At 31.5% G+C, this 27,258-nt stretch overlaps 1 protein-coding gene across 3 annotated transcripts in view; it reads left to right on the forward strand.

The window, feature by feature from the left end:
• The window catches only part of LOC148612363 (uncharacterized protein C05D11.1-like), a 40,096-nt gene that overhangs the window by 6,200 nt on the left and 6,638 nt on the right, over positions 1-27,258 (forward strand). For 2 of the 3 annotated variants that reach the window (XR_015924369.1, XM_088593710.1), the window contains exons 2-19: positions 574-656; positions 2,350-2,508; positions 3,013-3,222; positions 8,070-8,192; positions 8,774-8,914; positions 10,260-10,370; positions 10,781-10,872; positions 12,586-12,682; positions 13,807-13,881; positions 14,163-14,273; positions 16,420-16,563; positions 16,917-17,084; positions 18,742-18,844; positions 19,630-19,760; positions 20,390-20,570; positions 21,937-22,022; positions 23,234-23,394; positions 24,572-24,802. Coding sequence is in view for 2 of the 3 variants with exons in the window: in XM_088593710.1 (XP_088449836.1) it covers positions 574-656; positions 2,350-2,508; positions 3,013-3,222; positions 8,070-8,192; positions 8,774-8,914; positions 10,260-10,370; positions 10,781-10,872; positions 12,586-12,682; positions 13,807-13,881; positions 14,163-14,273; positions 16,420-16,563; positions 16,917-17,084; positions 18,742-18,844; positions 19,630-19,760; positions 20,390-20,570; positions 21,937-22,022; positions 23,234-23,394; positions 24,572-24,802 (2,407 nt within the window). In the remaining variant the exon portion in view is untranslated. Of the gene's footprint in view, positions 1-573; positions 657-2,349; positions 2,509-3,012; positions 3,223-3,416; positions 3,468-8,069; positions 8,193-8,773; positions 8,915-10,259; positions 10,371-10,780; positions 10,873-12,585; positions 12,683-13,806; positions 13,882-14,162; positions 14,274-16,419; positions 16,564-16,916; positions 17,085-18,741; positions 18,845-19,629; positions 19,761-20,389; positions 20,571-21,936; positions 22,023-23,233; positions 23,395-24,571; positions 24,803-27,258 lie in introns of those variants that run through there. The other variant, XM_088593711.1, reaches the window with a different exon arrangement.

Below are 27,258 nucleotides of genomic sequence, written 5' to 3' on the forward strand. Positions count from 1 at the left end.
GGGGTATCCTGCAGAGAACTGATGTGGGGATTTTTTATTTGTTGAAAAACATGGCCGCCATTACTAAAAACAGAACATAGGGGTCAGACAGTAGTTTATTGAGTCTTTCTATAAAATGTTCAATTTATCCTAGTTTTTACTTTGATGGAGTCACATTAGTAGAGAAATTAAAATTTGGTTGATGGTATGTTGTATTAATAATAAAGGACAAAGTCATTATAATGGTAATAACAATTCTTCAAACATCTCCTCCTCTGAAACTACTAAATGGATTTGGATGAAACTTAAAATAATTGTTCCTTAAAGTTTCATGCACAAAGTGACCATGTAAATGTATAAGTTTATTGATAACAATCAGTCTTTTTGAAGACTCTTCAAGGTATTTCTAAGGTTTTTTTGTTGTTTATATGTATATTAAATATATGTACATGTTCTTGCATATACAATGTATTTAATATACATGTACATGTTGACCTTCATGTAAAAAAGAAAGTCTTGTCTAACATTATCTTAAACATTATGCATTATGTTTACAATTTTAATGTTTATATGTAACAGATGTATATTTTTCAGCAACTGAAGCCCATGATGATGATGGCTTGCCCCACACTCTAGAACATCTAATATTTCTTGGTAGTGAAGACTATCCCTACAAAGTAAGTAAAAAATGAGTAGGACAGTTCACACTTCATAAATAGCTAAGCAATTTACATGTACATACAAATATAAGTTTTTCTAAAGTTTGTATAACTTAGTCAAAATTGAAGACATTCCTTATGACCTATGTTCCAGCCATTTTCTATTCTTACATATAATAAGTGATTGAGTCTAATTTTAAATGTTACTGTGTTCCAAGATATTTAAATCTTGGACTGTGGACAGTGATTTTGTTTGTGAAAAATAAGGCTGCTTCTCCCAATAAATAAAAAAAATGCTCAAAAACAATACCAAATAACTATGATCAACTAGTTCCCAATTGTTAGTTGAAGGGTAAGATATGTTTCTGTTTAAAATAACACTGATTAAATAAATGTTAAATTACTTGCTTTTTTTCTTGAAATCATCTATAAAATTGATCATTTTTACCACAAAGTCAAGGTTTTGTACAGTTTTTCCAAATTTCCCTATTTAAAAAGAATGACACATAGTTTCCCAATAAAAATATGAATGAGGTAGTATTGAATAAGGTTAACAATGTCATTGGCAGACCAATCAGAATACTGTTGTAAAGAGAACCAACCAATGAAACTATTTTTTTAATTTAATTTAATAGAAAATTGGATTAAATAAGCTGGTCATGCATGTATTCTACACTTAAGTAGTGCTCCAGGTAAGAATCATGCAAAATGTGATTCTTGCTTGGAAACCCTAGATTTTTTTATTTTTGATACTCTGTTAAAAATGTTATTGTTAACAGAAATTAACATGTGGCTTTCCATATAAGCCATGCTCTTAAGAGATAAAAGTTATATTGAATGTACTGTAGAATTCAAAATTAAGGGAGATAACTCTGTAAATGAATTTTACAATGGAAACTATTGGATTTTCAGTGTGGACTATCTCCTAAGAGCAGCCAGATTGGAATGAATGATAAAACATTTCATCATTTAAACTCACAAAACAATTTAATAACAAAAATAAAACAAAAATGTGTAGCCTTTTTTTTTTAGAGAATTCGAGTGATTCTTACAAAGACTGCTACTTAAATGTTGACAACAAAATTCCTGCTATTGAAAAATGCATGCATTTTTTTCTTGAAAAAAATGCGAAAATGTTCCAATATGTACATGTCTTCCATTTTTTTTTTTAAATAAGTTTGATAAGTGTATGTACAAATTTTTATGTCAAAGCTCAGTTTTTAGATGGTTATGTATATGCACATGTTTGTAATTTTTATAAAAATCTACATGTAGAGTGTACTTTCAGTGTGCCTTGGGTTTTGTTGGATCTGTTGGGTGCCTAGTTATATTTTGGTACATACATTTCTGCATACAATAATCAATGATCAATTCAAAAATTCATTATGTAGTTAAAATGTTTAAGTGTTAAAAGTAATATCTTGATCATGCACTGATATACGTAGTCACATGTGTGTCAATGACATTGAAATTGGTAGTCACAGGTGTATCAAATGCACTAAAATTGGTAGTCACAAGTGTATCAAATGCACTAAAATTGGTAGTCACATATGTGACTCTATAAAACGCCTTGAAAGGATAAGCATCCTAGAAATGTCAGCTACTGATCAATCATTTGAGTAATCAGCCCTTGTTACCTTTATAGCCTCAAACCTTTTATATATAATTTGTTTAACCAGCATATATTTGATCCCACATTTTAATATATTAGGGTGTATTGGACTTGTTAGCTAACAGATGTCTAGCATCAGGAACCAATGCCTGGACAGATACAGACCATACTTGTTACACTATGACTAATGCTGGCAGTCAGGGATTTCTCCAGTTGTTACCTGTCTATGTAGAACATGTGTTGTATCCTACACTAACAGTAAGTAAAGTGGAGACATGGCTTACATGTACATTACTTCTCCTGATGATTGCCGTTCAGGACGTTATAAACTTACAATGTGTAATGAAGAAAATGTGTTGTTAGCCAGTGGTAAGACAAACAGTAGTCATTATATCACAGAGCAAATATTTTCAAAATACTAAATACCATCATGCTGTCAGCTGAATACAATGAAATTTAGGATTTTGTATCATATACCCAAAGCTTTTGAGAATGATCTATTTGCTTTGCTACTTAAAAGTCTTTTAACTCCAGAACTTTTGAGAACATTAAAGAATCTTTGCTTCTCAAAAATGCTTATAGATTCCAAAGCTTTTGAAAATAATGCTGAATTGGCAAGTTGCCTTGCTACTTAGAAAAAAGTATTTTAAATTTAAGATTTTGGGGCCTTTCTAAATGGGAAGTGCCTTGTTACTATACAAAAATCGTTTTGATTAAATTTTTGGGCTTACTTCAAACTTTCTTTGTGATTGTTTTTTAAAGGAGACTGGATATATAACAGAGGTCCACCATATATCGGGGGAAGGAGAAGATGCAGGTGTTGTTTATTGTGAGATGCAAGGACGAGAGAACATAGGAGAGAGTCGGTGTAACTTTGCTATGTTGCGTGCGTTGTATCCAGGACACTGTGGATATAGACAAGAAACTGGTGGAAGAATGGAGAATTTAAGGGAGAGTACATCACATAAAAAGGTGGGGAAATGAAATGAAGAATTTAAGGGAGAGTACATTACATAAAAATATAGGGAAATGAAATGAAGAATTTAAGGGAGATTACATCACATAAAAAGGTGGGGAAATGAAATGAAGAATTTAAAGGAGAGTACATTACATAAAAATATAGGGAAATGAAATGAAGAATTTGAGGGAGAGTACATCACATAAAAAGGTAGGGAAATGTAATGGAGAATTTGAGGGAGAGTACATCACATAAAAAGGTAGGGAAATGTAATGGAGAATTTAAGGGAGAGTACATCACATAAAAGGTAGGGAAATGAAATGAAGAATTTGAGGGAGAGTACATCACATAAAAATGTAGGGAAATGTAATGGAGAATTTAAGGGAGAGTACATTACATAAATATGTAGTTAGGCTAGTTAGTAATTTAGATACTGGTAACTCTTTAGAAATCTGTCCAACATTATACCAGTGTGTCCTACGTAACTACCACAAAACACTTGTGTGATCTTTTGGACACTGTCTTTAAATTTTGAATAGCTGTCAGTTATGATGACCTTAAAGCTGCATTAGCTGCCAAATTGTTTCAGTTCTGATTCTACGATTCTACTGAATTTTGCTGATTTAATGAAATAAGTTTGTAGCAATGCAATTGAAGCAATAAATGTTGAAATACCTACAGAATATTGCGAAAACAACGTTTTTTTTAATCTAAGAAGATCGATAGCTCTGATCAAATTATTTATCACAATTACTTCCAAAGATTGCCGACAGGACAGTCACCTGGATTAAAAATACTTTCACCTTGGTAAAAAAGAAATAACAATAACAGATACACAGGTAAGCACATGTGGTTGTTTACTTTCATTACATTCATTTCTTGATTAGTTTTCAAATAAATAATGACAGTTATTGACCATATTTGTACCACATTATATCACAATACGTAAATTACAAAAGGATCCTTGCATTATATTCAAACTTTTTTTTTCCTTTACGGCTTGAGTACATCAGTCACCCTTGCCATTGAATAGCTACTTTCGCTTTGCAATCAGATTTTTACAGCACATGCACAGATTAAGGTTAAATGCATACGAATTTATCTAGGTTGACTTTTTGTCAATAAATGTATCGACACCTATTTCATGTATTTAATGCATTTTATTTGTGGATATTAAATAAAATTGTACAGGAAAAGTGCAATTTAGTAGAAATAATTCAAAGTTAAGGCATATTTCAACAGTAACAAAAATTTACAAAAATGACAGCTAATGCAGCTTTAACCTTTAAGTTTGCCATCCACCATCTAGCTGTAATATATTTTTAATCTGAGTAAACTGAACAACTTTCTAAAACCGACCAATTCTTAAGGTAGATCATATCTAATATTTCTGATGCTTAAATTAAAAATATGTATGTTTGTTGTTCACCAACTGACCAAAATTATTTTATTGGCAAATCTCAGACAATAATTTTTTTCGTTGGCAGAGATTGGGGCCCCAACGTTCTTTCAGCCATTTCTCAATTTGTGTCGTTTGAAATAGATATAATTTTTTGTACTTTACAATTTCCCGATCTTTAAGATGTGTTTGAATACATCCGGAGGATTTGAACCTTAATAAAAGTGTCTTGAACAAATAGCTAATGGTGTAAATTTTCTCAGTAAATTTTTAACCAGACTTTGAAGAGGCAATTACAGTGGTTCATGATTTTGATCAAAAACTTAAGTATTTAATTTTTGAAGTTTTGAGAGATGCCCCAGCAAACACTCAACAGTAACACAAACAATAACTAAAGACCTAGACTTAGTGCCTATGATATTATGATGGGTCGAGCAACAACACTGTCAATATTCACTAGTAAATGTTTTTAGTCTGAAGTTTTTGGTTTAGTTTGATATTGAATAAACAGTTTGTCCTATTCTTCTTCCAAATATACAGAAGAAGATGTTTACAAAATGCTGAAATTTTTAATCGACAACATATTTGTCCAGTGTGGTGGACATGTTTTTCAACAAACGGTCGGCATTCCAATGGGAACAAATTGTGCTCCTTGCCTTGCTGACTTATTCCTTCACTCTTATGAGGCTGACTTTATAGCTGATCTGATCGGAAAGAAAGAATATGGCTTAGCTAGATCCTTTAATCTCAGTATCCACTATATAGATGACGTATTATCTTTAAACAATCCTAATTTTGGGGATTTGATACATTGCATCTACCCCAAAGAACTTGAGATAAAGTATACTACACTGTAAAGTCAGCCTCTTATCTTGACCTACACTTAGAAATCGACGGTAAAGGAAAACTATTGACCAAACTTTATGACAAACATGATGACTTTTCATTCAGAATTGTCAACTTTCCTTTCATCTGTGGCAACATCCCTTCGGCACCTGCATATGGAATGTTCATTTCACAACTCATATGTTATGCCAGAGTTTGCCGAGACTAAGCAGACTTTTTGTATCACGCTAGAATTCTAAAAAATAAGCTTCTGGAGAAGGGTTATGTTGCTACAAGATTGAAGTCTTCACTACAAAAGTTCAATGGCCGTCATCATGAACTCGTGGATCATTACGGTGTATCCATCTGCATCATGAAAACTAATTTGTTCAACGTGTCATAGTTTTCCTTTCCTCTTTCGTCTAACCCGCACTTGACTTTTTATGAGCAACTTGTCGTGTGTTTCTAGAAAAACAGAAGACGCTTACCCTACCGGTGCACCTGGTCCATGCTTCCAGTTTTTAGTGGAGTCTGAGTTGCTCATTTCCTTTTGTTACTTTGTATGTATGATTTTAGTTACTCTATGTTCTTTGTTGTGTATGTCTGTTTTCCATGTCTGGTCTTTGTCCCTGAATTACATTCTTTTGATTACCGCTATGACCTTGGTTCCCTTGATTACTCTTTTAGATCATTTGATATCAATTTCAAATTCTTGTGTCCATATTTCAAACATTGACCAAAGATAGGGAACGATGTACATGCATTATAATTCAAGATATGGAAAATTACCATTACAAATTAGCATATCAATGATATAAATGATACACACCATAAACAACAAAGAAATAAGCATAATATAATAATAAGTCATCAAAGATACAGAGACTAACTTATTACCTGGCATATGTCACATCTCTTATATATTTAATTCTGCATTTCTTCCTCTCCAAAAATTTCAATAAAATAAAATGTTTTCCCTACCTTACCTACCCAAGGTTCAAAACAATGTGTAGGGGAACAGCAAACAAGCATAGTTTTATGTTTGGCCTAGTAGATAAATTTTCCTAGAAAATAATTTTATTGTAAAAAAAACATAGGTCACCAAACTTGATTTCAAGATAACTGAGCATTATAAAGGCAATTTTTTCCTAGTTTTTCTTGAAAATAACTGAAAGAACATACTTCAGAATTTTATTGTAAAAAACATAGGTCACCAAACTTCATTTCAAGATAAATGAGCAGTATAAAGGCAATTTGTTTCAACTATTTCGTGTACTATTAAAAAACTGGATGATAAGATTTCTTATAAATTTAAATAAAGAACAATTGACTGACATTCTTTCATATTTCAAATTAGGTGTCACCAAACTCTCTCTTATAATATTAAAAAAGCTAAAACTCATTACATTTCTATAGAAAATTTTCCCGCCAATTATCGCCCTTTTAAAAGGGCTTTTTACAGATCATTTTTGTAAGTTCACTATACAACTTTTTATGCAAATCATTCGTTAAGAGTATTTTGAACATATTATTTTTACATCATTTAAACACTAGTAGTTAATTGAAAATATATATATGTCCGTCTGATTTTGCAAGATGGCAGAAAAGAATGCTCCATGTAATATGTATTATCTGCCTTAAGTCCAAAAGGGGTTCATTTTAAAGAAGTTTCACTGTATTAAGAAATTTGATCTACAGATTGGTCCATCTACCAACTTTTAAAATAAATAAGCCTTTTTGTTGGTTTATGTAGATAACATTGCCCAGAGAATGTGTTCAATCTCAAAGTTATACTTTGTTAAGTTGTTTTGTAAATTCAGAAATAATTGTGTGCATTTCTTATTGTGCTTTTATCAATTTAGACTAAATAAAATTTAGGATATTTTCGACATCAATAGAAATCCAATATTTATCCTTTTGAAAACATCACAGTCCAGATTTTCATGATTGTGAGTACATCCTGTCTCCCTTTTCTATATAACAAAGTCAAATATATGTATAAGTTCTGAAGTAACAGGAAATATTCAGTGATCTGAAATAATAAGAAATATTCTGTGTTCTGAAATAATAGGAAATATTCAGTGATTCACATTTCAGCCAAACAATGGGAAACTTGTCCAAACCATCCACATTCTGAAGTCCTTATACACTTGTACAGTGAAACTTCTCCAAACAGGACCCTAAAAAAATCAGCCTTCCCTTCAAACTGGCCGTTTTCAAAAGTCCTGGCTGATATACCTTAAGACCTGTGTGTTTTGTCTTCAAAAGACTGGCCATCGACCAGTTTTTCAAAGTTTTTGTTACATAATTCGAGTAAAAATGACCCCTCAATTCCGGCCAACCAGTTATGGTTCACCTGTAATAAATGTGTCATCAAAGCAGTAAATACGTAATAAAAAATTTATTCATTGACCGGTTTATTTGCATTTCATCAGTGGACAGATGATAATTGAAGGATACTGTTTAATCCAGACATCACATTTTGTCACTGGTTTGGTGTTAATTGGTGTGTACACAGGTTGTTTACAAAAACAGAATAAATAATTAATTACCATCAATAGCTCTTTGAACTTGAAATGTAATAAAAGTCCCAAAGTTTTGAATCAGCATATATATATATATTTTTTTTTTTTTTAGGTGTGTGACTTTCACAAGGCATACTATCGACCAGAAAACTTGTGTTTAATTATCACAGGACAGATAAATGCAGAGGATGTCTTTAAGGCTTTAGAACCAGTGGAAGAGAAGATTTTGAAGAAGGTAAAGAAGAAAAGTTTTGATATAAGATATCTATGGCTTTTGACAAACCTCATTTAGGTCATACTTTGGTTTTGGTCTTCAAAAACCAAAGTCATTAAAAAGTACTATGTAAAAAACCTCAGTTTAATTTAAACAATATTAAGAACCAATTGAATGAATTTCTGCATGACAATCTTTTAAGTTACAATCCAGAAATCAATTAAGGGGTCGTTTTCCAGATTCCATTCCAATTCCTTACTTAGCAAAACCGGAAGTCCAAAACAGAGTAATGACAGCTAAAACATTTTTTTCTCTATCACAAACTAATTTATCTTCTGTGTCAGGCACTTAAGGTTTGGTTAATTTGTAAAGGGTAAAGGCTAGTAACTACTTATGGTTGTGACTATATGTCATTCATGCTTGATTTATTTAAATGTAGTTGAAATAACAAAACCAAGACATGTCTGAAAAAATTGTGATACGAATTGAATCATCAGCCAATAATCATGATATGTATTGGATTGTGGCAGAGTGGAATGTTACACCCCTAATGACATATTCTTTCTTTTCTAAATTTTATATACTTGTATTGCCAATTTCAGCGAGATACATCTGATTTTAGCCGGCCCTGGCAAAACCCTGTGCCTCCATTAACTGGTGAATTAGAGAAAGTCATCCAATACCCAGCAGATGAAGAAGATAGTGGTTTAGTGTTTATTGCATTCAGAGGTCCTTTGGCAAGTGTAAGTTCATAGCTTTTTATGCCCTTTCAAATTTGAGAGCATATAGTTTTGTTATTCCTTGTTGCAGTACAACAGAGGAACCAACCTAGTTATGGTGTTGGTCCGTCTGTCTGATACTGTAAATCTAAGTGGCATCTCCAGGATTATCCTTTGATAAAAGCTACCTGATTGTTTCTTTTCTTTTTTAATGGGAAAATACCATATGCAAATGCGTATCCCACCACCGTTTTCTTTAATAGTATAGGAGTAGTGGCACTTAAAAATTTTAGCACAGATTGTTTTCTTTGGTAAATGTGTTGATGTATTGCTGTTTCAATTTCTAGAATAACACTTTTTCAAATGTTACCAGATCAGTGGTTCTTATTACCACTGGTCTGAGGACTGGGACCCTCAATTTCTGATGCAGGACCATTGAAATCACAAATAACTAAGTCTTGGGCTTTACTAAAATTTACATTAACTCTAATTAGGACCTTTCACTTTCATTTGAAGGACCTTCTATTTAGCATTTTAGGATGCAAGAAGTCTAGGACCTTTCAGTCTTGAAAGTTATTAAAAACCCCTACAGTTGTGGTGGACATTTGATGGCAAAATGTACATGTAGCTCTCTTGTTGTCTTTGTTTCTGTCTGTCTGAAATGATCTTTATTATAAGGCCCACAAAATTCTCTAAGGGATCAAAGTTGTTTGATGATTCCATGTAAGAGTATTTGCCCTTGAAAGCTGAAAAAAGGATGTTGTTTTTACAGTTTTCAGCCAATATCTTGAAAACTATGATAGATAGAACGAAACTTTCTGTTGCTGAAATGAACCTTATGATAAAGCCACAAAAGTTTGTGGGGATCAAAGTTTTTGGATGAATCCTTGTTAGAGTTATTGCCCTTGAAATGCAAAAAATTATGTTGTTAGCAGTTTTTAAAAACAGCCAATATCTTCAAAAAAACTATAATTGATAGAATGAATTTTTCAACTGATGAAATGATCCTTATGATAAGTCCTACCAAAGTGTTCTTCAGTCAAAATTGTCGGACAACTCCTTATTAAGAGCTATTACCTTTGAAAGGCAAAAAAAATAACCAGGTGAGCAATTCAGGCTCCTGGGAGCCTCTTGTTTATGCTTACTTCTCCCCTTCATCTTTAACAGGGAGAAGTTTTTGTGATAGATTACATAGACAAAAATGTCTATATATTGTTATTTTTCAATCAGAATTTCGTAAAACTTCTCCTTTGAATGATTATATACAGTTTAGAAATTTGGTGTTTTACTTTTGCATGATTACTTGTTTGTAATGTATGAATGTATCTTAAGTAAATAAAAAATGTAAGAATTTGTTTTATTATTTCAGGATCAGTACAGATTTCACTCTGTAGCAGTTCTGGAAGAGTACCTATCTGATACAGCTATCTCTCCTTTGCAGAAAGTTTTCGTAGAGACTGAGGATCCATACTGTAGTGATGTAAATTTTCTTTTATTATGATTTTGCCCAGATGTCTGCCTATTGTGTGATTTATTTATTCTACACAGTAATCTAAAATGAAATACAACTTAAAGATTCAAAGGATTGCATTTGATTGATAAGTCTATCAATTTCATTGATACTACGTTACCTGTTATTGTATTGGAGAAATCCATGCCTGTTATTAAATCTACCATGCACAACTCTCGAACTGCTTGCTTCAAGACAAAATTCATATATAATTGTTTTTATGACCTGGCATTTAAGAACTAGCTTGGTGAGTTAACAATAAATACTATATACAGAACTACATTATACATTTATATGGGTATGGCTAAACTATAATGGTTTGCAGGTTTAAGTTGTGTGAAGTATCTGTCTGTGAACATTATTAACGATTCATTTTGCAGGTTTGTTGTTCAATGATAGAGAATTCAGAGTCCTGCTTGTATTTTATGTTTCAAGATGTTAATGTAGACAAATTGAAAGAAATTGATCCCAAGTAAGAAAATGTCTTCTAATTACCATATTTTTCGGACTATAAGTCAATGTTGTGTATAAATCAAATTGCCTAATTTTGACCAAAATCAACAATAAAAGAACATAGGTAAGTATAATTTGCCTAGTTGAGCGGTTGGTTTTTTCACAGCATATTATTCCATCGATGTTACTTGATATTTTATTTCTTAATTAAATTAATATTTGCATTTCTGTTAAAGTGTACTTTGTCTGCAATTCAATTATTTTTATTGAATTGCGTGTCAATTGCTCTGAAGCCTTAGATCATCGGTGTACGAAATCGTAAACATGTCGAGCATGGGCACCCAGGTGTGAAGTTAGCGGGAAGTTGGTTTGATGAATAGGTCATAATTATGAGCGGTAATTAATAAACAATATTACCAGGTATTTCGAAATAAAATAAAAATATTGTAACTTAAATTTGGTTGCAATTAGCCATTTAGATAACACTTTAACTGATTATAATTTTAGCCACGTGCAAATGTGTTACAGCATACCTTAAATGGATATAAATTTAATTTGCATATTAAAGGACCAATAACTCCGGAACACTTGAAAATGTCTTACACTAGAAAAGAGTTGTTAAAATATCTTCTAGAGTTTGTTTATATATTTTAACGGTTTTAAAGTTTTTATTAACATCGTTGTATTTCAGTCATAAAGGATAGCGGCACTAATCAATAATTTTCCGAGTTTGATCGTTGTTTTGACTGTTTGAGTGATGGCTTTCATTAATTACAGTTCGCCCAAAATTTTGAATGAAAGCAATCAAAAATGAAATAAACAAATGTAATGAAATACATTGTAGATGAATATTTTTTCTTGAAAAATCCTTATATAAGTCAAGGTTGACACTTAGCTGAAAAAAGATATCAACTTATAGTTTGAAAAATACGGTACATATAGTTATCTTGGTTTTTATGGCATCTTTCTTTCTTTTTTTGTTTGTTTGCTTGTTTTTTTTGGGTTTTTTTTTATAAAATGAAGTATATTTCCAATTTTTCCACTGCCTTATACTGTTACAGTTCTATTAAATGCAATAAAATTATTTATTACACTTTATGTCAATTTGCAGTATTTAACTGGTTCAATATGAGGGTAATATTCTATCACATGTCCAAGAGGATGATACTGTGAAAGTATTTAATACGTGAATAGCAATTTTTGTGGATTAGGAAAGTAGCACAAATTCATAGATTCTTGACTTCATGGTTATGAGGTTTTCAGTAAACACATCAATGGAAATCTCCTTTTCGTTGGAAACCAAATTTTGAGGTTTGGTCTACCCATGAAAACTTGATAGGTATCCCATAAACAATAGTACTTTAACAGTAGTTTTTTAATCTATTACTCTCTCATGAAAACTGGTTCTGGTAACAGTATGTACCAGTTTAATTTGAGTCCTTTTTGTGATTGAAGGAACACATATATGATCATCATCCATTTAAATAACTGTGAAAAAAAAAGAATATGGAACATTCAGTTTATTAAAGTAAATAACAAATAGCTATAATGAGGGTGATAGAGAGTTTGTATCCCCTTGAAAATAAATTGTCATCCTTGGCTTTGATTTTCTCTGTGTAACAAACTGCTCTATCACCCTCTGTTATTTATATAAGAACAATCCAGACTTGGGCTGATTCTGCCAGTTTTAGTTCACAGGTTTTTACTGTAATGAAGTTGATATTTTTTATAGATTTTCAGAGGTATTGAAGAAAACAGAACAAGAGAGTTTTGACATGATCAGGATGCAGAATCTTCTTCATAAAAAGATACTTGAAGCTTTAAATAATGTAAGATACAGACATGTATTTCTTCTGCTTTTTCTTATCTGGTTGTTGCCATTATGGTTCATTTAATTGTATGCTTACTTCCCATTTTGGCAGTTGCTGCTATTTTGGTTAGCTTTGTAAAATTGTGTCTGTAGCAAGGCTCCAGAAATTTTGACCGCCCATTTCGATCATTTTATCCGACTTCAGCAGACAAAATTGGATGTTTGTGTTGGTCTTTAACATTATTAATTCAGATTGAGAATTAACTTTCAAAAAACTTGCATTCTCTGACTGATTCATAATACTTGACAGATGGTTTCAGCACCACATACTTTTGTTACTACTGAAAGATCCGGGAGGAAATATTTGTTGAATTTCTGTAAATCCTTTTCTTTATTTTATCAGGAAGTATATTGACACACACCTGTCTGTTGATTCCCAATAAACAATTAGGAGACAGTTAGACAGGATGTTCAGACACTAGTAAAACCACCCAGACTGTAATTTATAAGGCTTGACTATTTTTAATGTCTGATATTGGAAAATGGTCATCAGTCATTAGCAAAACTTGTCTGTCAATGATCAGCATTTTTTTACGGTTGCCATAGCTTTGGTCTATAGATGTAAATTTATTATTCTGGTACATCATAAACTGATAATGAGTGTGAAGTTATTGTGATGATTTTACCACTGTGAAAAATGTGACTGTTTTAAATTTGCAGTAATAAAAACTTGATTAGGAAAATTTTTCACATGAGCAATGAATGCAGAAATTTGCCAACTAACACAAAAAAAAATATCAATTTTGGCAAAAAATAGCAAAATTGCAAAACTAGTAATAAATGTTATTATTATTTTTGGGTTTACAGTACATAGAAAAGAAATTGTATTTATCTTTTATACCAAACTATTTGATAGAAGGTTTATTTGAGTGTCTATTCCATACAGCTGACTGAAGCACTATACATGTATGAGCAGCTGATAATGTAACAACTTAGGTAATATTTCACAGCTGATTTTTGTTTTATTGTATTTGAAAGGTTTATTTTTTTTGTATGAAATTATTTTCTGGCATCATTTTTGTTTATAGTGATTGTTTTTATTGTTTTACACACAAAATTAGTTTAAAATTGTTTTGACTTAAGGTAGAAGAACGTCCACATGATACAGCAGCATTTATCATCATTGGAGACTTCCTGTATGGAGATACAAAAGATGATGTAAGTTTATTTGTTTGATTCAAAACATGAGGCTTCAAATATAGATCAAATGAAAGATAAACAGAAGGATTGATGGGTGAACATCTTGACCACTATATACTTCTCGGCTTTTGAAAAAAAAACAGGGAGTAATGATAATGATTGAAAGAAGGTAAAAAGAATAAAAAGTCTTGAATTGGAATTACATGTGTACTCTGTCCTTTGGCAGTGCAATCAATTCATTGTAATTTGAGTGTTTTTAAAACACATGGTTTGTTTTTTGTTTTGTTTTTTTTTTTTAGCTGGAAACTAGAGTAAAGAATATTTCCCTGTTCAAGAAGATGAAGGCAGAGCCTGAAAGTTATTGGAAAGAGCTGTTAAATGCATACTTTGTTGACAAACAACATGTTGTAGTAAGTGCTATTGTAGAAAGAATTGTTACATTTCATAGTTATAATGTTCAAGATTCAGTTAATATTGGTATTATGCATTATTTGAATATATGTATGGGATGAATATAAAAAAAACTCATGTGTTAGCCTTTTGTTCTGAATGAGAGCTATAGCTGCCAAAATACACTAGCAATTGTATCCACAAAAAATTGTATTATGGTAAAATTAGTTCTCATGTTATTTTTCAAATGTTGAGTTTATTGTTATTGTCTGTTGTAAAAGTCTGGGACTTTCCAGTGAAAAATGCTAATTTCAACCCCTGCACAACAACACATGCAACTTCATGTTTTTTGTAGCATTGCATGGTCAATGCAGTATAGTCTTATATGGTTACACAACTGTATTTAACATTACAGATAACAATTCAGTAATTTAGAGACAGAAATAGAGCAATTAGAAAAAGATGTAAACCAAAATTCTTCAGAAAACTTATCATTGCCTTTGAATCAGAAAAAACTTGAGTTAAAAATTCAAAGACAAAATCTTGTTGAAGGCATCGTTCTCCGTTCTCATGCAAATTGGCACGAGAGTGTGAGAACTGTTAGCTATGAAGCTTAAATAACATTGAGTATAAAAGGAGTACACATGGCTGACTGTAAACCCACAATAAGCCAATATGCAGATGATACATTTTTATTACTAGATGGTAGAGATTCATCTTTAAGAGAATCACTAAAATGTTTTAATGATTTTTATTTGATATCTTGGCTGAGAATGAACACTTCAAAGACAAAAGTGCTATGGGTAGGTAGTAAAAAGAGTGGCAAAGTTTGCTTAATAATGAATTAAAAGACTTTAGGGGAGCCTTTGATTTACAAAAGGGGAAGTTATTAGAAGTATCAAAAAATATTAAAAATCCTTTTTGGAAAGATGTATTTTATGCCTTATCATTATCTAAACCATTACAAAAACTTACAGATATTAATGAGTGCTTAAGTTTAGATATTTTAAATTTTGTGCCATTACAAGATTTTTCTTACTTTATTAAGTGGGAAGACTCAAATGTCAAACATCTAAGTGATGTACTTGATATATTGGGGAAAAAGTTTCTAACCTTTATAGAACTGAAATGAAAGTACATACACAAAACTTTGTGAAAAATTTTTCCTTAATATCAAGTATTCCTACTGATTTAAGACAATTTATTAAAAAAAATGTAGACAACACAGTGATACACACTGTTGAGGATTTTTTGAAAATGCTTGTTTACAATAATAAATGTATTAGATTTATTTATCGTCATTTAGTGAAATTACAATGCTATCTTCTCAATGAAAAATTTTTGAAATGGGAAAGTGAATTATATTCCAGATTGGAAAAAATATTTTGTTCTGAATAAGAAGTGTTGTAGTAATGCTTATCTTCCAATACAAGTTTTTACATCGAGTTGTACCAACAAATATGTTTATGTACAAGATTCATATAAAAGATTCAAATTTGTGTTCTTTTTGTAACCAGAGTATAGAGACTATAGAACATCTGTTTTTTTACTGCTTAGTCACTTCAAATGTCTTATATGATTTTCAGATTTTTCTTAGAAAATATTATTCTGATTTTGTTATGAAAAAAAAATCACTATCTGTTTTTGGTGTTACTGAGGCAGATATCAAATTAAATCTTTTGTTATTTATTGGAAAACAGTACATATTCAAATGTAAATTGGAAGAAAAACTGCCTAACATTGTTGGTTTAAAGCAAAGAATTCAACATTACTATTGCATTGAACATTTTATTGCCAAAAAAATAATGTTTTGCATAAATTTGAGAAGATATGGGCCCCTATTAGAAATATTTCAGATATTTGATAACTAAAAATGTGCTTATTAGACTTTAAAATACAAGACAATATATTTCGTCTTATTTTATTTCAAATTGTAAATTGAAATGTATGTATCATAGAATGATTGTCTTTTGGGCATGACAGAGTGTGAGAGTGAGAGTGAATAAGTATGATAAGTGCAGTCTTTCAAATTAATATAATATAATGAGGATTATATACATGTTTACAAAACCCCATTACACTCTAGTCAGGTAGTGACATAGGGGAATGTTGTAAAACCCTGACTACATTCAAAAAGAAATAAAAAAATAAAAAAAAACATTGCAGATAATAGGAGAACCCAGTCAGAAACAGATGAAAGACATGGCTGAGACAGAGAAAGCCAGAATTGAGAAACAAAGGACTGACTTAGGGGAAAAAGGACTGAAAGACAAAGAAGAACAACTGAAAAATGCTAAGGAACAAAATGAGGTTAGTAAAAGCTTTTAAAGCATTGATGTTCCATTGATACTAACTAAATGTTCTGGTTCCTACCAGGTAAAATGTGTGTATTTTTGTTCATATAAACATTGATTTGGTGTGTGGCTTTATCTTAATGGGATGATTTTTGGTGTTGTCCCATATCAACTTCCTGTATAAATGGGTGTATACCTACTACGACAACAGATGCAGCTTTATGTATTCTTTTGAGTAATATTGATGAAGTTTTTTTTTTAATTGAATTCAAAGAGAAGCAATTTAAAGGCATATGATTTTAAAACAATAGATACTTTTGAGTACTTAAGTGTTCAGATTTTCAAGTATATTTCTATTCCTTTATACAGAAAGAAGCTCCTGAGTCTATACTGACAAGTGTACCAGTGCCTGACGTATCAAAGATTAACTTCCACTCCCTTCAGACTTCATGCAACTATGACAAGTGTGACAAACTTTCTCTCAAGAACATATCATTCAAATTTCAACTGGATGATATAAAGACAAACTTTGTTCAGGTATGAGATGTCAATGTACAGGTAGAACAATTTTTAGCTCACCTGGCCTAAATGGCTGTGTGAGCTTTTTTCATCACTTGGTGTCTGTCATCGTTGTCATCCATCATTAACTTCTCTTTTAAAATCTTCTCTGAAACCGCTGAACAGAATTTGATAAAAATTGGTGACATTCTTAGCATGTCTACAAGGTTCTCAATAAGTGCCAAATACCGGCGATTTCGGCATCTACTTTGACATTGACGTCTGCTATTTTGTTGCTAAAAAAAAGAATTTAATTGAAAAAAAAATGTTTGGTTATCAATGGTGCCACCTACTTTTAATTTTCTTCCACCTACTTTAAAACTTATTGAGAACCCTGGCCTACTCCCAACATTGTATCCATTATGGTCCCTTACCGAAAAGGCCATTGTTACTAAAAATAGAACATAGGAGGTATCACCTTACATTTTTGTTTATATCTCAAAAACCATAACAGAAAGAAGAAATCTGAGATATCTTAGGTTCTTTGACTCAAAGAGATCTATCTTTTCTGAAAATTTCAAGATAATTGATTGACCAATTTTGGGGTTATTGCCCTTTTTTAGCAGTTTTTCGGTATTTTAATATCTGTTTGAGGGGCAAATTTCAGAAAAATCTGTTGACCTTTCCTGGAGTTAAGGCCATAAGTAGATTGATGATTTTGAATGTTCAAATGTTCAGTATCATGACAAATATCATAAGTGTGAATTCAGTCAAAGGTGTTTGACCATTTTAGGTTTTGCATGTATTCAACTTTTAAACATATTCTCCCATTCATAGGCTTCATTCACAACACACAAGCGAGTGATTAAAAATTTGTAATTTCCCCCCACTATTTTAAAAGATTAGTTGGTAGTGTATCAACTAATCATAATTGTAGTAATATTGATGATGCAATGACTTGATGACTGGAGGGGATGTCCTTGATGACATAGTTGATGTTGAGAGAATTTAGGGTGTTGTTTAATTTATTTTTTATGGTTTTATTTATGGGAAAAACAGATTCTCCCTCATTTCTCTTGGGGATTAAAGGATTTCTCTACTCTTGATAGTTAAATTTTAGATTTTAACCCACTCACTAAATCTTGTGGGTTAAAATCTATAATTTAGCAATCTCAAGTGGAGAGATCCTGTAATCCCCTCGAGACCGAAGGAGAATCTATATTTAAACTAGGTGAGCAATTAGCCTCTTGTTTTAATTTTGCATCATGAATTTACATGGAGGATGGTGGATTACTGTTTGATATGAAAATATTGCACTGAAATTAAATAGGCTGCAAAATGATAAAAAATGATGACAAATGGATTATTTCAGGATGGTTTCCTAGATCAAACCAAGCATATGGTTGTAAAAATGTACATTTTAATTCCCTTAGTCAATTGAGACTACTAAGAATAAGATCAATCTAAGTTTAGAAAACAATTTTTTTTTTTTGGGGGGGGGTATTTATTTTCTTTATTGTTCTCATGGGCATGTGAAATATCTTTATCGCAGTCTATCTATGTATCAGATACCATGACGATTTCTAGGTCATAGGTGAAAGGTTACTGTGTGACAAATAAGTTTTAAGTTGGAGTTTTTAAACTGTAAGGGCATGTAATTCTATACCTTTATCAAACCTTTTAATTTATTATTCAGATAAATGCTTTGTTGGACTCATCTAAGTTATCTGCTGATGAAAGGTATTACCTCCCTTTGTTATGTGAAGTCTTGTTTGAAAGTCCAGTGATGCGGGATGGAGGTTTGTATAAAAACATTAAACCATGAAATATTTAGCATTTTGGTCTAAAAAACTTAAATTCTTCATCAACAGGAGATGGATTGATATAAGACTTTAAGTCTTGTTTCTGAATCCTGTATTAATTTGCTATAGTTCATTTCATTCTATTGTTTTGACTTGATGTTAAAATATGCAAATTACGTAGTAAATATGTTTAAACTGAATTCTTTATCTACATGTATGAAAGATCAAAAAAAGCAGGTAACAGTGCATTTTTCTTCAATGAGTTTAAGGTTTTTTTTTTATTGAAACACCATTTATCGCAAGATTATTGGTTGGATACCTAAATACACCTGCAGGTAAATACATTTTCTAGTTCCATAATGGCTTTTCAAATGTTTATTTTTTTTTGTCTATAAGAGTGAGCCTTAAGCCCAACACAATCATCTTCTGCATGCTTAATAATATAATACTATAAATGTACTGGTATTTTCTTGTGAAAAGAAACAGAATGACTGTGACTATATTCACATGAAGATTTTTCATCAAACCATTATTAAGACATCTACCGCTTTGTAGTTCCATCATGAAAAAGGTATTACTCTATGTGAATTAGAGCTGAAGTTTATATGCTCTGGGCCACAAAGAAAATTTTCAAATTGTTAAATCTTTCATTTTTTCTCCAAATTTTCAATTTCAAGTGTTCTTTTATGTCAAAATTTGAGTTAGAGAAGTATTTTAAGAAGATCATTCAAAAAAATTAGGCATCCTTGCCCTGATTCTTTTTTTTTTCTCTATTCTTTCAGTATTACTTGACCATGAGGAAGTGATCAAACAGCTGGAGGCTGATACAGTGTCATTTAGTGGCCATATTGGTGTGTCAGGATCAAAATTTTCATGTGGTGTCTTCCCTGATATTGTACAAATAGAGTTGAAGGTGATTGTTCTCATACTGTATGACTATTATTTTGGGGGTGTAGAATTTGACAATTTTGAAGCAAAATGGTACACAAAAAATTTGGGCGGATGCTAAGTGGTGCACTAAGTACTTCAACCCAGAGTAAATATTTTTTGAAATTTATTTTGATATTATCAGACAGACAACTAAATTACTCCAAAATAAGCAACTTGTGAAATTACTTGCTAAAGGTTACATTGTCACGATCATCTTTATGTTAATTACAGCATTAAATTGATGTGTCACTGTTTGTAAAGTACCAGTTTGGGTATTTTTGTCATTCCTTTATTTTATTAAGAAATAATTTTCTTCTAAATAAAGTAAAACTCATAATTAAAAATTCTGAAGTCCAGTGATTGATATCTTGAAAATGGTAGTTAAAGATAAGTGTCAGTTATAAGTTATCAGTCTATACATTTTCATTCATAAGTTAAAGTTATGACCATACTATGTTCTATATTGATGTTATAACTCGCACACAAAGTTTTTGTGATATCGATTAATATACTTTTAGTGATTTTACATTGGGATTTGTAAAAGAATATTGATGATTGAAGATTAGAAGCACATTTTTTTTCTTTAAGTATTTATTTTTTCTATTTCTAAAGGTTGAAGAAGAGAAATATCAGAAAGGCATTGATTGGTTGAAAGATTTGTTATATAATACAAAATTCTCTACTGAAAGGTTGAAAATTGTTGGACAGAAAATGGCCAATAGTATTGCCTCTATGAAAAGGAGTGGATCAAGGATTGTGAGAACTGTCTTTGTTGATCTTGTTTACAATAAAGGTAAGAATTACAATACATATAGTGAAACCCCGTTCTGACTTTTATCTTGATCACAAAACAGACAATCTGTTTACTTTTTATCTGTCTTCAAATTTTGTTCTTCCAATATTGGTTGGGGCATCAAATTTTTATGGACGTAAACCTTCCATTTTTTTTAATTTTTAAGTTACGTAGATACTAGGAAACAAACCCTGCTAAGAGTGCAAGACAGAGAAATCTCAGACTCCTAGGGTAAAATTTCAAGTTCAGGCTGTGTCAGGTTAGAGAATTTTGAAATCATACCAGAGGGTGTGTGAGATCTTTTTCCACCTACTAAGATAAAAATATCTCTGTACACTTGGTCCATACTCGCAGCTTTAGTGGAATCTGGGTTGCTTATTTATTGTTAATTTTGTTTAGTTACAAGTAGTCTGTATTGTTTATAATGTTTGTCTGTTTTCTTGGTCTTTGTCCCCTAGTTATGTATATCCTGTTCATTGTTTTTATCATGGTCTTCACACTTTAACTTTCAAAGATTTCTTTCTAACTAAAGAGACAAAAAGAGTCCTATTTTTAGTTGTGCGAGATTACCTTATCTTACCCATGCATATGGCTTCAGTCAGAACACATGCACTTTCCTGTAAAAAATTGGCATACTTGAATAAAGCATTCGTGAACAATCATATCTCACCAATATATGTTTGAAAAATCTTTAAAAATAATAATTTTATCAAGAATAACTAGTGGTTGATAATTCCTTGCAATTTGTGTATATTTTGATTTGACCCAGATTTTGCACAGATTGGGATATCTCAGACACCTTTGGGTAAAATATTATAGTTCTCCTACTTGGCAGAGTCTCATTAGAGAACTATTAAATTTTACCGTCAGGTGTATGAGATTTCCTTGTCTTGCACTTGTACTGGTGTTGAATTCTTAAATGTCAGTTCCTGTAAGTATCAGGCAGTACGTGAAACATGGTTTGAAAAAAAACCATCATATTGATAAAGTAATTTGACCATTTGCACCATCAGAATCAAGGAAAACAGACAAGAGTTTCCATATCATGCTGGACCATTGAGTTACAATTTAATGGAAATGCATTGAAAATTAACATTTCAAGGGCAGATAACTCTGTCAAAAGCCTCATTTTTCTTAGATTCTATTGAAAAATTTCTGAGCAAATCCAGTGATGCAGAGATCATTTAATGGTCTTTTCAAATAGAGAAAGTATCCTCGAGTGATATTTTAATGTCAGATTGGTGGGGTTTTGACATGCATGTTTCTGATTTTTCTCATTTTGCCTGATTCTTACAAACACTTACACTTTAAAATGTTTAATTGAAAAGGAGAATAACTAACAGCTTCTTCCATTTGTCTTTTTCAGGAAGTAATTTAACATCAGCAACAATGATGAGACAAGAAAGATTTCTCAAGAATTTACAGAAAAGACTTGATCAAAGTAGTGAAGAGGTACACTCCTTCTGAGGTTTTAACGTTTAGCAGGAAATTTTTGCAAGGTTCTAATTTTCACCATATTCATGACAATCCAGGAATTGTAAAAATAAAAGCTCACCAAGTTTTAGTCAAGATGTTTCACAGTTATCGCCAATAGAAAGTATCTATGAAATCAAAAAATGAAGAACTCGAAAATTTAATACCCATATTTATAAGAGTAAATCACTAAATTTGGCGTTAGAAAAATTACCCGCTATACAGTATTCTTGATTTGAAACACTTTCTGTCATCATAAAGATGATGGATGAAAAACTTTCTAGAATTGAAATAATGTGACCCAACTAAAAATAATTTCTTCATTCTCCCATGTGTCTATTGATAGTGCTTCATTACTCATTTCTATTGTCATATAAAAATGATTAAGAAAAAGGCACCTCCCAACTTTTTTTTCATTCATTATAGTTGGGAGGAATAAGAAGGTAATAATAAATGCCTCACTCTCTCATTGGTCTTCATAGAGAATTGCCTTAAAACTAAAAATATAACTTGACCTTTGGTAGAATTTTAAGCAGAACTTTCTGTTTTATTTTTAAACCATTAAACCCTATCCAATATGCCTTGTAATTTTGTCGAAGTTACATTTTACAAATCATAATAAGTTTTTTGCTGTTTTTTTTTCTCCTAAACATATTGTATTTGAATAGTTTAAAATATGTATTCTTCACAATGTCATAAACTACATTAAAGGTATGTTTATTTTCAGTACATATTGTGTAAGAATCAAGCAATGGGTGGCACATCATTTTTCTCAATTTGATCTTTTTTGCCTCAGATATATCCAAACCAAAAAGCTATTTAGTTCAATTTATACTGAAGCATCTATGACATAGATGTTTTTGACTGCTTACATAGGAATGTGGGAAATGTTTGCCATCATTCTTCCATACTGCTTTTCAACTAAATTTGACCTAGTAATATTTCAATAAGTCAAATTTTACAAATACTTTGACAGTCATTCTTCATGTGCCACACCTTATACACATTTTGTTGGATTCTTAGAATAGAAAGAGAAGAACTTATACCATATATAGAGAAACAGAAGACATGTTTCTCTTTTATATATCCTTTGGTACTGTGTCTATCAAAAAATATCACATCTCTTTTATATATCCTTTGGTACTGTGTCTATCAAAAAAATATCACATGTACTATTGTTTTTATTACAGATTATAAGTACCATGGAGAAAGTAAGATCAAGTCTGTTAGCAGACCTTAGGATACATCTGTCTATGCAAGTAGATAAGGTGTCAAAATTATCCCCCTCCTGGGAAACAGCATGGAAAGGATTTGTACCAGAGGATAAATTAAAGACAACATCATTAGATAAGTAAGTTAATGAGACAGGTATGTTAAGCTTTGCCTGTGTCCTGCAATTTTTTTAATTCAAGTCATCAACAGTTGAAAAATTTCTAAAACTTATTAAAAAGTTATTTTCTGACCTTCTTGTACTTGGGTGTGAGTCAAGGTTAATGTCAATTTTACAGAATTGTTCTTTTATATGAAAAAGAACTTCATTTGTTGTAGGCCATTGTTCTCTTTCAGTTATTACTTTAAGATTAATGGTGATTGTTCTGTTTTATTATTCATTTAAGGAAGGACCTCAATCACGTGGTGCACACTAAGTAACCTGCATAGATGGTTATTTTCAACTGTGCATCACAGGCATTGAGATTATTTCAAGTAAACCGAAAAAATATAATAGTCATTCCATATAATTTAATCATAGTATCAAAATTAAAGAGAAAATCTTTAAAAAAAGGCTTATGTAATTACTCATTGACACCTTTATGGCCTGATTTGTGTATTTGATTAATACAAAAAAACTTGTTTAGTAAAATGAAACAAATTTGAACAATCACACTTTAGAATTTATCTGATATTTTGATAATGTTAAGGAAATGGTGGTAATTTTTCTTTGTTGGAATGATATCCAGTTATTTAATTATGCACAAAACAGATGATATTAACTGATGTATTTTTATGACAACGTTCGTTTCGCTAGTAAATCTCTAATTTAATTGTTGTAATGTAGTGCACTTGGTTTGACATAGCTCTCAATACTGAGTTATTTAAAGCAACCTGTAAATATTTTCGGTGTAGAAAGAAATAATTAAATTAAAATTTCCCCTAAAACATTTGATGTTGTTCAGAATTTGTAACATATTAAAACACATCACACAAAAATTATCTTCCAAAACGGTAAAGAAGACACCACAAAGTGCCCTGATAAAGTGAAGAACATGTATAATACATATATGTACAAGCAATACAACATGTGTATGTCATTAAAAAGTAGAAACAATCACCGATCAGTACATTTCCTGTTATACTTGACCTCTGATGACTCCAATCTTGGATAACTCAAACCTCGGATAACATAATATACATAGAATAGTGTACCCAAATTTTTTTTTATTTTTTTATTTTTTTTTGTATTTCCCTTACACTTGAGAATCAATATGTTTTTTTTTGTCCTTCCATTACTATCAGCCATCTTATTATAGAGTGAAAGTAAAGCCATCATTTGAGTTTACTGCTGAGAGTTCACCCTACACAAGAGCTGTGATTGGAGTAGGATCTGTAGAATCATCATTCTTTGTACAGGCTGTACCTTGTATCTCTGATTTCTACCACAAAGATCTGGCAGCTGTTATGGTCTTCATTCAGTATCTGACTCAGCTGGAAGGTCCAATGTGGAAACAGATTAGAGGATTGGGACTTGCTTATGGTTACTCGTAAGGCTTTCATCAATTCATCAACTGTCAAATTGTCTAAACCAATCTCCTTTTGGACTTTTATTCAGTTAAGAAAGATGTTCGGTTTCTTTTGGTTCAAAATATATTAAGGGACTTCAAATGTTTCAACCCCTGGGTGGTCTCGGGGGTTGTATGCTTGCATTGAATATGAAAGGTTGTGGGTTCAATCCCGGGCCAAGTCACACCAAAGGCTTTAAAATTGGTTGCAACTGCTTTTCTGTTAAGCACATGATATATAAAGAGAAAGAGTGAGGTGTGGTTGTCTAGCGCTATAACAATCTGATTCAGTGTTCCTGACTAGTACAAAACAGGGTCTGTTCGATTGATCAACATTTCTCTTCCTGAAATGCATGAAATATCTGCCATAGGACGTTACACAATAATCAATCAATCAGTCAAAATGTGTTTGGGTTTAGATAGTTATCTGATTTTTTAGGGTTAAATTTTTAGGGTGTTTTCCCTGTATTACATTCTTTTTACATTACATTCATATCACAGCTCATACGTTATGCCAGAGCTTGCAGAAACTACGCAGACTTTTTGTATCACACTAGAACTCTAACAAATAGGCTTCTGGAACAGGATTACGTGGCTACAAGATTAAGTCAGAAGTTTTATGGTCGTCATCATGAACTCGTAGATCGTTATGGTGTATCCATCTGCACCATGAAAACTGATTTATTCAACTCATAGTTTTCCTTTCCTGGTTTGTCTACCCTGGACTTGACTTTTTATGAGCAGTTCCGCGGGTGTTTCTAGAAAAGCAGAGGACGCTTACCCTACCGGTGCACCTGGTCCATGCTCCCAGTTTTTAGTGGATTCCGAGTTGCTCATTTGCTTTTGTCACTTTGTATGTATGATTTTAGTTGCTTTATGTTCTTTGTTGTGTATGTCAGTTTTCCATGTCTGGTCTTTGTCCCTGGATTACATTCTTTAGATTACCACTATAACCTTGGTTCCCTTGATTACTCTTTGTTTACCGCTATAACCTTGGTTCCCTTGATTATTCTTTATAACAGCATTGTGTATGTCAATAGTTAAGTAGCCCTCCAGCTAAGAATCATGCAAAAGGTGATTGATGGGTAAAAAGCCTACATATTTTTATTTTGGATATTTTGTATGAATAGCCATAGTAAACAGAAATTAACATTCAGTTTTTCATATAACCTGTGTTCTTAGGAGATAAAAATTATATATAGAATGCACTGTATATTTCAAAATTAAGGGAGATAACTCTGTAAATGACACTCAAATACAATAGAATGTATTTGATTTTCAATGTTGATTATCTCTTAAGTGCAGGCAGATTTGAATGAATAATTGCACATTTAGACCCATAGAACAACTTAATCAAAAAAATAAAAATATGTAGCCTTTTTTTTGGAGTGTATCACATCTTTCAGATTTTGCATGATTCTAACAAAGACAGCAACTTAAAAATTATACCCTTTCTGTGAAAGAGATATGTTCCATCCATGTATATGTATATGTTCATATTTATGCTACATGTGTTTTATAGGAATGCATGTATATAAACCTGCAAGATCAAGATTTTTTGCCATAATTTTACTATTGCTTATACTTTGGATAGGTAGCAACTGGTTGATTGAAAACAAAATGAACTTTCACTTTTGAAAAATCGAAATAAGGGCACATATGTTGAAGCCAGCATAAGTCATTTTATGATCACAAGTTAAAGGAGAAGACCATGTTATTGTGCAAGTCATAAATATCAAAACTAATCTGTTAAATATTCATGAAAATTAAATTGAAACAAATTAATTTCCTTTTCTTAATTAATAAATTGAGATTTATGATGAGGAAATTTGAATTTCCTGCGCCAATGGGCACCACCATGACCAGTTGAACTGTGACGTCACGAAGTCTGTAAAGTGAAAGTAAATAGGTAATTGATTACAATGTCCGAAGAAATCGCAAATTTGGAACTTTCCCCTATAATTTCAACCAAAAATAAATAGAAGAAGAGATTGAGGCATAACATGTATAAGCAAATGTCAGACATCACTGACAAACAACAGGATTTGCAGCCAGATGACTAGTATTTGTAAGAAAACTCTTATGGCTACTTCCGAAGAATGTTCGTGTTGCTGGTAAAAAAACTTGTAGATCATTTCTCTTTTATCATTCATGCAACCTTCAGCTTGACAAGTCATCATGTTTTGTTGATTAGATAAACATGATCGTAGAAATATTTATGGAATATTGTTTGTTTACATATTATTTGCAGTACTTGTATCAGTACCAAACTGACTTAGTGACGTCACGAGCCAATCAGAAGCTATCGGTAAAAATCAATAAAATCTGGCTATGATCTTCCTTCAGATAGGAGAGTTCTGCAAGATGGCTATCCACTTATATTTCAAAGATTTCAAACTTTGCATAGCCTTGAGCATTTTACAAAAGCGCATTTTGCA

This window comes from Perna viridis, chromosome 7, assembly GCF_037379345.1.
Source record: "Perna viridis isolate PV_CMFRI_1.1 ecotype Kerala chromosome 7, ASM3737934v1, whole genome shotgun sequence".
Classification (NCBI taxonomy): Eukaryota; Metazoa; Mollusca; class Bivalvia; order Mytilida; family Mytilidae; genus Perna; species Perna viridis.